The 15,000-nt window shown below is 46.6% G+C and overlaps 1 protein-coding gene across 1 annotated transcript in view; it reads left to right on the plus strand.

Moving 5' to 3' along the window:
- celf5a (cugbp, Elav-like family member 5a) overlaps window positions 1–15,000 on the plus strand; it is a 313,262-nt gene that overhangs the window by 248,896 nt on the left and 49,366 nt on the right. Inside the window, exon 4 of the mRNA XM_063201389.1 lies at window positions 11,881–12,009. Within this exon, the coding sequence (XP_063057459.1) occupies window positions 11,881–12,009 (129 nt within the window). The remainder of the gene's footprint in view (window positions 1–11,880; window positions 12,010–15,000) is intronic.

Below are 15,000 nucleotides of genomic sequence, written 5' to 3' on the forward strand. Positions count from 1 at the left end.
GTGTGTGTGTGTGTGTGTGTGTGTGTGTGTGTGTGTGTGTGTGTGTGTGTGTCACTTAAGCACAACGCCCTCGTGGAGTGGCTGAGGCTGGTTATGGGGAAGAGTGCGGTAGTCGTGGCGCAGGTACAGGACGGGACGTGTGTGTGTGGAATGCAGTACACTGGGGTTTCATTTTTTAACGGGCCTATTGTGAGGCTGTGAAATCATTAGCTAGAGCAAGCAAATAAAATCAGGTGGCGTAATGTGATATACTATATATCAGGTCTTGTCATCTCACAGCAATGCACTCGCACAGACACGTACACTCTCACAAACATGGATTGGTATAGACACATTCATGCACACACACACACGCACACATAATACATTCGCGGATGCATGCACACAGTTACGCACAAACAAACACTCGTACTCTCACATAAGTAAATGCGCAAATGCACACAAACGCACACACACACGCACACACACACTCAGAGGCATCCACACATCCACAAAAATACACGCATCTCATTCACTCTCCCGGCGTATTTCTGATAGCAATTTCTGCATGCTTTTATGCCCGTATAATGAAATGTGCGGTGCGCGGCACCATGTGATTGTGAGTGTGTGAGCCGAGGCTTATTGCCGCCTCTGAGGGAGGGAGCCGCTCTCCTTGGATAGGCTTGGTTGGTTGGTTGTGAAGGCTGATGCAACCCTTACCAAACCTTCTCCCACACTTGCACTTGCATTTGTTTATGAGTGCCTTTCTTTGTTCTTGTGTGTGTGTGTGTGTGTGTGTGTGTGTGTGTGTGTGTGTGTGTGTGTGTGTGTGTGTGTGTGTGTGTGTGTGTGTGTGTGTGTGTGTGTGTGTGTGTGTGTGTGTGTGTGTGTGTGTGTGTGAGTGGTTGAGTGTGTGTTAGGTTGTGTGTGTGTGTGAGTGTGTGTGAGAGTGTTCTGTATTCTAGAATGTTTTGTTTGTTTTGGTTTGTGTCTAACAGTGTGGATGTGGGTGTAAGGTGTATTTCTGTGAATTTCTGTCATTTCTTCTTTGTGTGCCTGTGCATATAGGTTTTTGCAGTATGTTTGTGTGTGTGTATGTGTGTGTGTGTGTGTGTGTGTGTGTGTGTGTGTGTGTGTGTGTGTGTGTGTGTGTGTGTGTGTGTGTGTGTGTGTGTGTGTGTGTGTGTGTGTGTGTGTGTGTGCATGTGTGCACCTGTGTGTGTGTGTGTGTGTGTGTATGTGCGTGCGTGCGTGCGTGCGTGCGTGCGTGCGTGCGTGAGTGCGTGCGTGCGTGTGACTGTGTACATGGGTTAGCGATAAAGTGGTCGGGGACCTCGGTGGTGTGGTTTGTGGGGTGAAAGAGTGGCGTGCTAAAGCGGTGTGGCCCTAACGGATCCCTAAGGGCAGTTTAGCTGAAGGATGCTCCACGCCACTGTGGCCCACAGCTGCAGGCAGCACCATACAGAAGACCAGCACACTGACACACACAGTACAGGACCACACAGTACCATACGGCACCACACAGCCACATACAACACTACACAGCCACATACAACACTGCACAGATACATACAACACTACACAGACATATACAGCACAGCATACAGCCACATACAGTGCAATGCACAGTACAGACATACTGTATACAGTGCAATGTACAGACATATACAGCCACATACAGCACAGCACAGCATAGCAAAACATAGCACATCACTGCTCTACACGGCACAGCATATAATTCAGTACAGCATAGCAAAAAAACATAGCACATCACTGCACTACACAGCACAGCACAGCACAGCACAGCACAGCACAGCATAATTCAGTACAGCACAGCATGCCATAGCGTGTCACTGCACTACACTACGCAGCACAGCACAGCACAGCACAGCACAGCTCAGGACAGCATAATTGATTACAGCACAGCATAGCATAGTACAGCACAGCAAAGCAAAGCATAGCAGCACATCACTGCACTACACTACACAGCGCAGTATAGCACAGCACAGCACGGCATAGTAGCATGTTACTGCACTAAACATCACTGCACTACACTACACCACACAGCACAGCACAGTACAGCACAGTGTCCCTCGGCGGCTGTCTACTTCCTGACGCTAACAGGGCCACTTCCTGCCAGTCAGGCTCATGATGGCTCTAATGTTGCCCTCATCGCCATGGTGAACTGAGCAGGAAGTTATCGCAGGCACACACATAAATGTATGTGTGCTGAGAAACATACGGCTGCATTTATACACATATATACTCACACACACACACATTAATCACACACACACACACACACACGCACGCGCGCACACACGCACACACCAATCCGTTACATACATACACGCATACGCGCACACACGCATACGCATACGCATACGCATACGCATACGCGCGCACACACACACACACACACACACACACACACACACACACACACACACACACACACACACACACACACACACACACACACACACACACACACACACACACCATACAGCCCACAAATATTCACACATACCACAAACACACAGACACTCAAACAACACACACACACACACACACACACACACACACACACACACACACACACACACACACACACACACACACACACACACACACACACACACACACACACACACACACACACACACACACACACACACACACAGACTCGCACTCTCCTCTCCCACCAAGGATGATGAAACTCGGGGAAAAACAGCAGACGTGAAAGCAGGCAGAGCTGCCTGGCTGCTGGCTGCCGTTGCTGGGTCAGATTCTGCCACTGAAGTAGCCAATCACACATTTCATGTAAATAGCACCCACTGAGAGATTTGTCCTTTTCCGTAACTTTTTCCGCGTGATGCAGTCGGTGGATGGAGTCTGTGACTGAATTATTTGCAGTGGAGATGACAGAGCTTTCTTTTTTCTTTTCTTTTCTTTTCTTTTCTTTTCTTTTCTTTCTGTTTCTCTCTTTTTTTTGAGGCTAATTTGGACAGTCTTCGCTGGTGTGTGGACAGTGTGCGAGCAGACATATTCAAATTGTGGTCTTGACAGCATGGACACAATCGATGAACGCTAATACTAAAAATACGTCGCTGTATCCATGGGGGAACGAACGAGGAGGTACTGCATCCACAGACGAAAGAAAAAGAAAAATCAAAAGAGAAAGAGAGAGAAAAAATAAAGGAAAACCATGGTGGGTTTTCGTTGTCCTCTGAAGGTAGTTACATCAGTGTGTGGTTGGTTGCATAAAAACTTTGGTCCTGCGAATTTGAAACAAAACAAAGAAAAAGTATAGCTCAAAGTTAGAAAAAACAAAAAAATGGCTAGATTTCTCTCTGAGGTTGTTCCCAGGCTGCATCACCACCAACGAACACGCGCCTACTCTTCCCCCCAACTGTGGAAACATGAGGTGTGCATGAAAGGAGCAATTATTGGGAGAGAGAGATCTGGCGGAGAAGAGTGGAGAGTCTCCTAGTGCTGCTCAGCACTGCATTCCCTGCCAATGCCCTCTTCTCCTTTTTCTCAACTCTTAGTTTCACTATTTTTTTTTGGTCTTTTGTGTGCTATTTTTCTCCTTCTGTTCTTTTTTCGTCTCTTCTCTTCTCTTCTCTTCTCTTCTCTTCTCTTCTCTTCTCTTCTCTTCTCTTCTCCTCTCTTCTCTTCTCTTCTCCTCTCTCTTCTTCTCCTCTGTCAGCCTTTTTTGTTCTTCTCATTTTCCTCCGGTTTCTTCTTCTCCTCTCCTTTTTCCTCTTCATCTTCTCCGCTCCTCCGTTTCTTGTCCTCCTCTCTCCTTCCTCCTCCGGTCTTCTCTCCACGCCATCATAGCATAGCTTACACAACGAGCTGATCTCACAGTATATGCAGACACGGCTATATATAACGTTTGTAATTAAATGGATTAAAATCTACCGGCTAAGCATTCTGATCTCTCTAGCGGTTTATTAAAATCTTTTTGTTTGTTTGTTCGTTTTGCGGGTGTGTGTATGGGCCTGTCTTGTTGTTGTCGCTATTGTTGTTGTTGTTGTTTTGGTGGTTGTGGTCGTTGCTGCTGCTCCACAGAAACACATTATTTTGCTTGCACGGTTATTGTATCATCTTTGAAACCCACACACATAATGGAGGGGGGGGTGGGGGGTGAGCCAACCAAATTGGTTTGGTATTCTGAACCAGAGAGGTGAGTTATAGAGTTAGGGAAAGAGGGCAGGCAGGCGATGGGGATATATCAGCACCAGAGGAGGTCTATCAGTGGCCATCTCTTATCTGCTATACCCTTCAATGAGTGGACTGGACGTGGATGCCCCCACCGCCCAGCCACGCAGCAAGGCTCAGACCGCATAGCTCCATGATTTGTTTTAATAAATGTATCCATTCGTTATTTTCTGGCCCTTTTTCTGCTTTATCAGGATGCTAATGTAGTTCATCATTTGCCCTTATCTCGGAGCCTAACGGGCGGAATTCACACTCAGGCTCGGAGAGCTGCCGAGAGGGATGACCCGACCCAGACCCCGCTTCTCACACACACACACACACACGCGCGCACGCATGCACACACACACGGAGATGGACACAGGCGCACACACACACGCACGGACACAGACACACGTACTGTACACACACACACACACACACACACACACACACACACACACACACACACACACACACACACACACACACACACACACACACACACACACACACACACACACACACACACACACACACACACACACTCAGACATGGACACACACACACACACGGACACATATACACACACACACATGGACACATACACACACACACACACATGGCCACACACACACAAACACGCATGAATATACAAACACGCTAGCATACACACACACACACACACACACACACACACACACACACACACACACACACACACACACACACACACACACACACACACACACACACACACACACACACACACACACACACACACACACACACACAGCACCCCTCCCCCCAGATTCCCCTTCTCCCTTTATCCTCAGCACCAATGAAACATGACTGACTGCTGTATGAGTAGTTGTCATAGCAACCAGCTCATCTCACTCTATTTCTCATTCTCCACAGCACAAGCCTTCATTCGCTTTCTTTCTCTCTCCCCCCATTGCTCTGTCTTTGTATCTATCTATCTCCATCTCTCTGTATATTTCTCTCTCTCTTCCCCCCTCCCTCTATCTCTCTATCTTTGTCTTTGTTGGTCTCTGTTTCCACTGACTAAAACAAAGCAGACTGGATGTTGAATGCACTCGCCCCCACCGCCATCCTCACCATCATGGCAGCACACAAACATGAACATGTGCACAAGGATGCACATCAAAATGTACTCACACGCAGGGCAGCCGACATGGAGGGACAAACGGGTATGTTGTCCCGGGCCCAGGGAGAGAGAGGGCCCAGAATTGGGTCCTCATTACATTGTGTGTATTGTGTGTGGGGGGGGGGCTTTCAAATGGCTTTGTCCCGGGCCCAGCAGAAGCTGTCAGCGGCCCTGCTCACACATACGCATGCGCACACGCACACGCACACGCACACGCACACGCACACACACACGCACACACACACAAACACAAACACATGCAGCTCTCCTCTCCTCTCCTCTTCCACTGGAGTGATTTAGCTACTGGAGTGGCGTGCCTTCTTCATCCATCCTGCCTTATCGGGCGCCACAGGCTCTTATGCAAGTGGCCGCTCACACGGCCTGCATTTGTTACACAGCCACATTGGAAGCATACCACACCAGCACCATCCATAGAGAGAGGGAGAAATAGAGAGACAGAGAGAGAGAGAGAGAGAGAGAGAGAGAGAGAGAGGGGTGGGGGATAACAGTGAGAGAGAAACAGAAGAAGGAGACAGAGAGAAAGATAGAAAGAGAGAGCGGAAAGACAGAGAGAGGGGGGGAGAGGTAGAGAGAGAGACTCTTTGGAAGAGAGAGCCTTAGATATAGCCAATTGCTATTCAGAGGCGGTCTTATCTTTTTCGCTGTCAAAAATAGCCACCCCTGGGACTTAATAAGGAGGTGAACCACCATAACTCACATAACGCGTTAGTCGACAATGAATAAGAATGATGTGCACTTTTTAAAGGGGATCTTTTTTTCCCCACACCTTTTTTTTTTTTTTGCTGTTGTTGTTACCTTGAGCAACTGACATGGTAATGAGGCAAGGAGTAAACAGTGTCAAAATAGTATTCAAAACAACATAGTCGTGCGCTGATGAGAGGGAAAGAGAGAGGCCATTTTTAATAATACATGCCGGCTACGCTTTGCATCAATGCGCAGTGGCCATGGGTGGTCTGGTCGTCGTGCCAGTACCCACGGCTTTTGTTACTGCCTAGCGCGACTAGACGTTGACTCATTGTAACATGTATTGATGCGTACCTTGGTGGGTTTAAAAAATATTGAAAGGTACGTATGAGGTTTCAGTTCTTCCTGGTGTTTGTTTTCTGTGTTTGCAAGGGTAAGACGATCAGACGGAAAACACTATCGATGGGGCTTCCCCCACGCTCCTCATTAATTATTAATGGTGTTTGTGGTGTGGTGAAATGTGTATGTATGTATGTATGTTTGCCTGTGTGTGTGTGTGTGTGTGTGTGTGTGTGTGTGTGTGTGTGTGTGTGTGTGTGTGTGTGTGTGTGTGTGTGTGTGTGTGTGTGTGTGTGTGTGTGTGTGTGTGTGTGTGTGTGTGTGTGTGTGTGTGTGTGTGTGCGTGAGAGAGTAAGAGTGTGCGTGTGTGTGAGAGAGAGAGATAGAGAGAGACATACAACGGGATTCTTTTAATGATTTTTTTCTTGTCAAATGAGTTATCATATGAAGAGAGTGCTCAGTACTGTATATAACATCAATGAATTCTGTAATAACAGCATGATGTGATGAACAGATCAAAGCAGAAACAGATAATTTAGTGCAGTATATATTTTCACCTACTATGAATGGAGTCTTCAAGGATTGAAGTACAGCTCCATCTGATCTGCTTCAAATACTTTGGTGTGCAGAGAGGCAGAGAAGCATGCTTGTGTTGTGTATTTTTTATAACATTGTGATTATTGCTTGCTGCAATAGCACATTGTATGAGATTGTGATTATGTTCTGTCTGTAGTGAAGCCAGAATGTCAAAGACAATGAGTCATAGTTAGCGTGCAGGGATGACACATCCGTCTGGGGAGGATCTCACCACCTTGACAGAGCAGGAGATAATTAGCTACCCTATGTGCTGCTGTGCATTACTTCATTCAGTCGTGAAAAGCACAACACTTGAGCGGTTACTTGATGCCCTTATCTGGCCTTGTACTTACTGATCTTGCTATTTAGAAGCTGTTCACACATATTTGGATATTTTTGAAAACTCATTGGTTTTGGCCTTCCATTTACATGTAAACAGAGTTTAAGACTGTGCATTTCAAAACTCCCATTGAGGGGGCTAGAATGCACCTGTCTCATTTGAGCTTTTATTTGTATCCACATAATGACAATGAAAGTCTTAGTCTTCACTGTATTTCTTTCAGAATAATGAAGAAAATGAAGGAAATCTAAAACTAGGATCACCACACATGCATAATGTTCACCCGAGCTTACCAGAGTGTTCATTGTTTCGGAGCCTCATTCATCTAAAAGGACTCTTTACCCAATACATACAATGTAATGAGGACCCACTCCCCTGGGTCTGGGAGAACTAATCCCTCTGGTGTTACAAATACATACAATCAATACAGCTTTCACAGTAATAGACGAAAATGAAAGAAATATAAAACTACACCACTGCACAGGCATGATATCCACCCGCAGCCTATACTATACTGTAGATCTCAGCTGACTCTACAGCTGGCAGACACCCGAACTCAGGTAGCGTAATGCGTAAGTGATCCCCTAATTAGCCTCCTCTGGCCTGGAGCGTTCTCTCTTCCCGCTCCGACACCGTATTGGTGTACTGTATCTGTGATACGCCGCGCGATATTGCTGTGTTCAGCTAAAGGCTGATTTCCTCGAGTGCGATCTATCAAGCGCTTGCTTGGACAGCCAGCCACAGCACTAGCTGTGTCTCTAGAGCTGGCTGAGGAAGCGCCTGAGGTCTGTGGACTACAGTGTGGACCTTCTGTATAGGAGGGAGAGCGAGAGAGAGCGTGTGTGATGTTCATATAGGTCAGTGTAACTGTACTGTATGCATTAGTTAGATCATCTGGTCATGTTATGCACTCCGCAGCAGTGGCATGCTAAGACCCACTAAGCAGCATAAGAGAAGCCAGGGGAGTACCAGTGGATGAGGGGGTTGGATTGGAGAGAGAGAGAGATAGATAGAGAGAGAGAGAGAGGGAGGGAGAGAGATGGAGAGGGAGAGGGAGAGAGAGAGAGGGAGAGAGAGAGAGAGATAGAGAGAGAGGGAGAGAGAGAGAGAGAGGGAGAGGGAGAGAGATAGGGACTTTGTGACAGAGGTCTGTGGACTACTGTGTGGAGCGAGAGAGTGTGTGTGATGTTCATATAGGTTAGACATACTGCACTGTGTACTGTATGCATTAGCTAGTTCAGCTGGTCATATTCATATTATGCACTCTGCAGCAGTGACTAGCTAAGACCACTGGGATGCCCCTGTAGCTTAAGAGAAACCAGGAATGTACCAGTGGAACAAGAGGACCAGATTGGAGAGAGAGAGAGAGAGAGACGAGAGACGAGAGACGAGAGACGAGAGAGAGAGAACATAGATTTGCACATGCAACACGAACACACCATCTAAGAAATTCATATCCCCCTCAGGGAGGTTGAAGGAGAGCGAGAAAAAAAAAAAAAACGAGAAAAAAAAAAACACGGGCCCATCTTGGCCTTTTATTTTCCAGTTCAGGGCTTCCCCTTTTTTGCAGATGAATGCTCTCCAATCCAGCATGACAGATGTCACAGTGCATCGCCTCTATTTTGATATGTACCCTCTGATCCTGCCACCAACAATAAGGAGCGAGGCGGGCGAGGTCGCTCCCCTCCCCAGACAGCGCGGTGACACTCGTGATTATTTTAAAGGTGCATCATAGGCTGCATCGAGAGGGGGTTGGTGGGGAGGGGGGCGACAAGGGGGGCGGCAGGGGGGATTGGATGGGAGGGGGTTGGTATCGTGTGTAGGGTCTACGGAGCCATGTAGGGGGGGTGGGGGTGGGTGGGTGTGTGTGTGTGGAGTTGGGGTTGGCGCATTGTGTGTAGGGAGTTGGGGGGGGGGGGGGTTGGTGGGGTTGATTGTGGGCTGGGGAGGGTGGAGGTTGATGGGTACATGCATGGGTGGCTGCCATTTGGGTGGCCTGGGTTATGCTGAGGTAATATCAGCTGGGTGCAGGTCAGGGAGGAGGGGAGTGATGGAGAGGAGGGGGTTGGGAGAGACAAAGGGAGGGAGGGAGCGAGGCAGCGGAGGGTTTGGGGAGAGAGACGAAGATAAAGAGAGAAAGACACAGAGGGCGAGAGAGCAAAAGAGATAGAGAAAGAGAGAGGGAGGGAGTGAGGCAGAAGAGGGTTGGGGGGAAAGACAGAGACAGAGAAAGAGAGAAAGACACCGAGGCCGAGAGAGAGATTTAGAGAGAAAGGTGGAATGAGGGAGATAGGCAGAGAGAAACCAAGAGAGGGAGGGACGGAGGGGAAGGGGAAGGGGGGGGAGGATTGAGAGCATGCATGATGTGCAGTAGTTGGCTGTCAGCAGGCACCAGACTTTAGTCGTGCCGAAGAGGCACGCAGCACGGAGGGAGAAGAAGTCTCAGGAGCTCATTCTGTATAGCACAGCTTTAAGTCGGTGTCGCTTCTGTTAACATGACTTCGACTCTATTTCTCAAAAGACACACACGTATATATATATATATCTGCACACACTGACACATACAGAGAGAGGGAGCTAGGGAGAGAGAGAGAGAGAGAGAGAGAGAGAGAGAGAGAGAGAGAGAGAGAGAGAGAGAGAGAGAGAATGAAAGACGCACACGTCAACGCACAAACCCGCACACACTCACAAAACTGCTCACACGCACAGACACATACCCTGTCACACACACACACACACTCCCACTCCTCCAGTCCTGCCACACACAAACATCCATTAATGCAGCATATCAGGTCAAGGTAAGACCCACTTCCTTTGACATGGTTCAATACTACACTTACTGAAAAGTCAGCATTCCCCAGGCAGCCAGAACAGTGCTATTGTTCACAGAAGAGCGCTGAAATATTTCTTTGCCTATACTGAAACTACTGGATCAGCAGCAATTAAGCATAGTCGGACGTGGTTGGTGGCGGCGGACGATGGAGGTGGAGGTGGGGGGTGCGGCGGGGAGGTGTTAGAGATTGAAAAATAAATAGCCTGTATTCAGTAAAATTGTAGGTCAGCAGTAGAGAAGCTGTGGGAGTGCTTGCCGAAAGCCTGCCGTGGCTTACAGTACACACACACACACACACACACACACACACACACACACACACACACACACACACACACACACACACACACACACACACACACACACACACACACACACACACACACACATCATATCGGGACTTACTACACACTCGCTCACTCGCGCATCTGAGAGACCACTGCTTTTCATCAAACACTGACTATAGCTGCCTCTTCTCTCTCTCTCTCTCTCTCTCTCTCTCTCTCTCTCTCTCTCTCTCTCTCTCTCTCTCTCTCTCTCTCTCTCTCTCTCTCTCTCTCCTGGAGGGTACGGGATGGATGGGTGAGGGGGGGGGACGTGGGAGGATGAGGGTGAGGGTGGGGGTGGGGGGTGGTACCGAGTGTGGTGCTGGTACACTCAATACAACCTCAGCCCCTGAGGCGTTCCTCCAGACCCATGAGTTTCAGAGAGAAGAAGAAGAAGAAGAGAGAGAGAGAGAGAGAGAGAGAGAGAGAGAGAGAGAGAGAGAGAGAGAGAGATGGGTGAGAGAGAGAATAGAGAGAAGAGAAAGTACAGAGCAGCATGGAGAGATACTCCGCCCAAAGTGTTCTCTCCTTTACCACAAAGAGCGGGGCACTTTTAAAGTGCGTCAGTTACGTTGCCTCGTTCACTTCATAATGTACTTGGCGGTGAATGGATGATTTTTTTTCATAGCTGGTGAGAGCAAGAGATAGAGAGAGAGAGAGAGAGAGAGAGAGAGAGAGAGAGAGAGAGAGAGAGAGAGAGAGAGAGAGAGAGAGAGAGAGTATGAGACTGTAGGAGTAGGAGAGTGGTAAAGGCAATTATGGTAGAAATTAAAAACGAGTAGACTCTCTTGGACTCGACCCCAAGAGCTAAATGGGGCAGGTAGATACAGGAGCTCTGCCTATGGAGTGGCCAACATGGAGTACCACTTTTGGTGGAGGACGAGTAGGAGAAGAGTTACTTAATTCTGTAATGGTGGTGATGGTGTGACAACCCAACTGCAACTGCGTGTGTGTGTGTGCGTGCGTGTGTGTGTGTGTTCACTTTTTGTATTCATTGAGGTGATCAGTGTGGTTTAACTCCACAGAGCAGCGGAGGGTGTGTGTGTGTGTGTGTGTGTGTGTGTGTGTGTGTGTGTGTGTGTGTGTGTGTGTGTGTGTGTGTGTGTGTGTGTGTGTGTGTGTGTGTGTGTGTGTGTGTGTGTGTGTGTGTGTGTGTGTGTGTGTGTGTGTGTGTGTGTGTGTGTGCACTGCAGGCGCGTGAGTATGTGTATTTTATTTCCCCAAATCTTATATCTTGCTCTTCACGTATGTCTTCTCTTTGTAAGTTGCTTTGGATAAAAGTGGCTTCTCTTAAATGTAATGTAATGCATTGTAATGTAATATGTGTGTGGGGAGGTGGTGGCATTGGACTGTTCAGGAGAATTAACTGTTGGTCTCATCATGTTGCGCCTGTTGTTTTCCTGTGTTCCAGAAGACAGGAAGTTGTTTGTGGGGATGCTGAACAAGCAACAGACCGAGGAGGACGTGTACCGTCTCTTCGAGCCCTACGGCGTCATCGAGGAGTGCACAGTGCTGAGAGGACCCGACGGAAACAGTAAAGGTACGTTGCTATTGTGTCTGTGTGACCTAAAGTGTTTATCCTACAGTAGAAACGATGTAGTTCAGTGTTTTTCAACACTGGAGTCACGACCCCATACACAGGGTCGCCTGGAATTCCAATGGGGTCCCCTGAAATGTCTAGATGTGTAAATATTACTGATAAATATTAATTATAGTAATTAATTAACAGTCCGATTGACTTGGAAAAAAATATGTGATAAAAAAGTCAAATTGTTCTTACCGTAGAAGGTATGTTGTTCCTAGATATGAAGGGTGTGATGACGGCCATGTTGCCTTCTGTGTAGCGTGGTGCAATAGTTCCTAGTGTTCCATTTCATGTCAGGCTGTGGTTCTAGACTGTGTACAACCACAGCAACATGAAAGGGAACAGATGCAAAATATGGCTCACAAGTGGGAATAGTTTTCTCTTGTAGAATCTTGTATAAAGAATCAGCGAACAGAGGGAGTGTTTGCGGTGAAATGATTTGGACTGTGTGCTACATTTGAATTCTGTGGTGTTGGACGGCTTTTAGCCAGGCTAGTTACAAGACATTAGCCATTAGTAAAAGGCAGATCCAAACATTTTAACCTGTTAAGACACTGTGTTTTAAATTTGTTGTTACCAGAATGGTGATGACCATGTTGTAGTGCATTACTAAAGGCCCTGTGTTATGTCATAGTAGTGTATCACTAAGGTACCGGTAGTTAACTTTTCAATGACTATTACAGTGTGCCACTGGAGGTACGGTGTGCATTAAAGGGCTACACTTCAGGACAAGAGGTGTACAGAAGAAAATGTTTCTCAACATAGCACAGCCAGAATGGCTTTAGAACCTGAAGTGCCCTTGTTAACCAGGTTGCCTTGCCTTATGTGTATTTTATTTGTGCATTAAAACTTTAACACTTTTTTTAAAAAGCTCCTACAGTGTCCCTTGGTAGTACTACTGTACTTGACGCATTAATTAAAACATAAGGCTATCATCGAGTCTAGACCCAAGACAAGGCCAAGTGAATGAATAAAACATCTTTTTTTGGATGTGCCTTGTCATTCCATTCTAAAGTTTAATGTCTTTTTTTCCTGGGATACACTTTTTAGACCACGCACCTTTTGTTACAGCATAACACCATAAGAACACATTCAAAAAATCATTTAAAAAAATAGACGCGAGAAAATAATATTTGTTTTTAAGGAATAAACAATACAAATACTGCACAGAAATATGCCTCTGGCAGCTCGTGTATTGCATTAAACATATGCACAGCAGCTGCTTATGTATGCATGGGTGTCCACATGCAGCAACTGTATGTACAGTGCAGTGCTCTGCCGTACCGTATGTGTAGGCGTGGAGAGTGTCTTTGTGAATGGAAGATCTGAGGGCTAGCGTGGAGCAGAAGAGAGGACAGCATGAAAGGCCAGCAGTATAGCCCCCATGCACCTGTGCCAAGCATGGGTAATTAGCCTATCATCTTATCTAACCACCACTGCCCATAGTACACACCAGGCGCGGACTGGGACCACAAACCGGCCTGGGCATTTTTTGCCATAGGCTATCATCTCACCCCCATGCCACAATTATGATGGGCTCAGTCCACTGTATATCAAGGATGGGCCGCCCCATCTAAATTGTGGGCTGGTCTCTAAGGGAAAATTTTAAAATAAAATAAAAATAACTTAAAGAAACTCCCGCACACTGACCATTTCGCTTTTTTCAACATTAAGCCTCATTTCCGAGTTGTCTGCAATGTTCTAGAACTCCCCTCGCCGTTTTTTTGATGTTCACTGCTGTCTCGGGTATTTGCCTAATTTTGATTCATCCCAACCTGCTTCAGAATGGCAAGTCACCTGCATGTCACCTGTTGTTGGCATGAATATGTCCTCTTTTGAAAGTCGCTTTGGTTATAAAGCGTCTGCCAAATGCAATATAATGTAATAATGTAATGTAATGTCCAAACAGGTCCTTAAAAGCACCAAAAACGAACATTTTCATAAACATGAACTCACCGGAGTGGTTACTGGTCTTCACTGGTCATCCATATCAAATTTTGTTGCGAAAAGATACTTCTGTCTTGTTTAATTTGACATGTTGTAAATCCCATTGAGTTCTATTGAAGACTGGATGTTGGTTGATATTACTCCGCCACCGAAACCGGAAAGAGGACATGGTGTAGTTGTTGTTTATAGTACAAAGATGAGTGCAACAGCAAAATAATAAAATAATACTAAGACATTTACAAAGAATATATAATCTGCTCCTCCAACTTTCCAACACAGTCTCTGTCTGGTGTACCGATTACTGACAGCCTAGTTTCTCTATTTATTTACGTGCTCAAGGACAATGAACAATCGACCTCAATGGCGCCATCAAGTGGTGTGGAGTGTAGGACATCAGATTCAACTGCTGAGCGGAAGTTTATCCATGGCTGTGAGATGGCTTAGAAAATAGTTCGTGCATGAACGAGCTGCCAAATAAAACATGACAGAAACATCTTTTCGCAACAACATTTTATATGGATGACCAATGAAGACCAGTAACCACTCCGGTGAGTTGATGTTTATGAAAATTTTCGTTTTTGGTGCTTTTAAGGACCTGGTTGGACATGCAGGTGACTTGTCAATCTGAAGCAGGTTGGGATGAATCAAAATTAGGCAAATACCCAAGACAGCAGTAAACATTAAAAAAACGGTGAGGGGAGTTCTAGAACATTGCAGACAACTCGGAAATGAGGCTTAATGTTGAAAATACCGCAGTTATCCTTTAATAAACGACGTTTCGGCAATAGACCTTCATCAGGCAATCCCCGCGGGCCATCCCATTGGCCATCTCCGACGCATCTGTCAGCTGAAGTGTGCGAAAAAAGTCGAAGTTTAAAAATAAATAAATAAATAACCGTCGGCTGCTGAAGAGTGTCAGCCCACTGGGTAAATGTCCTGTATGCCAGAAGATCAGTGCAGCCCTGGTACATACAAGCACACATGCCGCATGGATGAAAA

Source organism: Engraulis encrasicolus, chromosome 6 (genome assembly GCF_034702125.1).
Source record: "Engraulis encrasicolus isolate BLACKSEA-1 chromosome 6, IST_EnEncr_1.0, whole genome shotgun sequence".
Taxonomy (NCBI): Eukaryota; Metazoa; Chordata; class Actinopteri; order Clupeiformes; family Engraulidae; genus Engraulis; species Engraulis encrasicolus.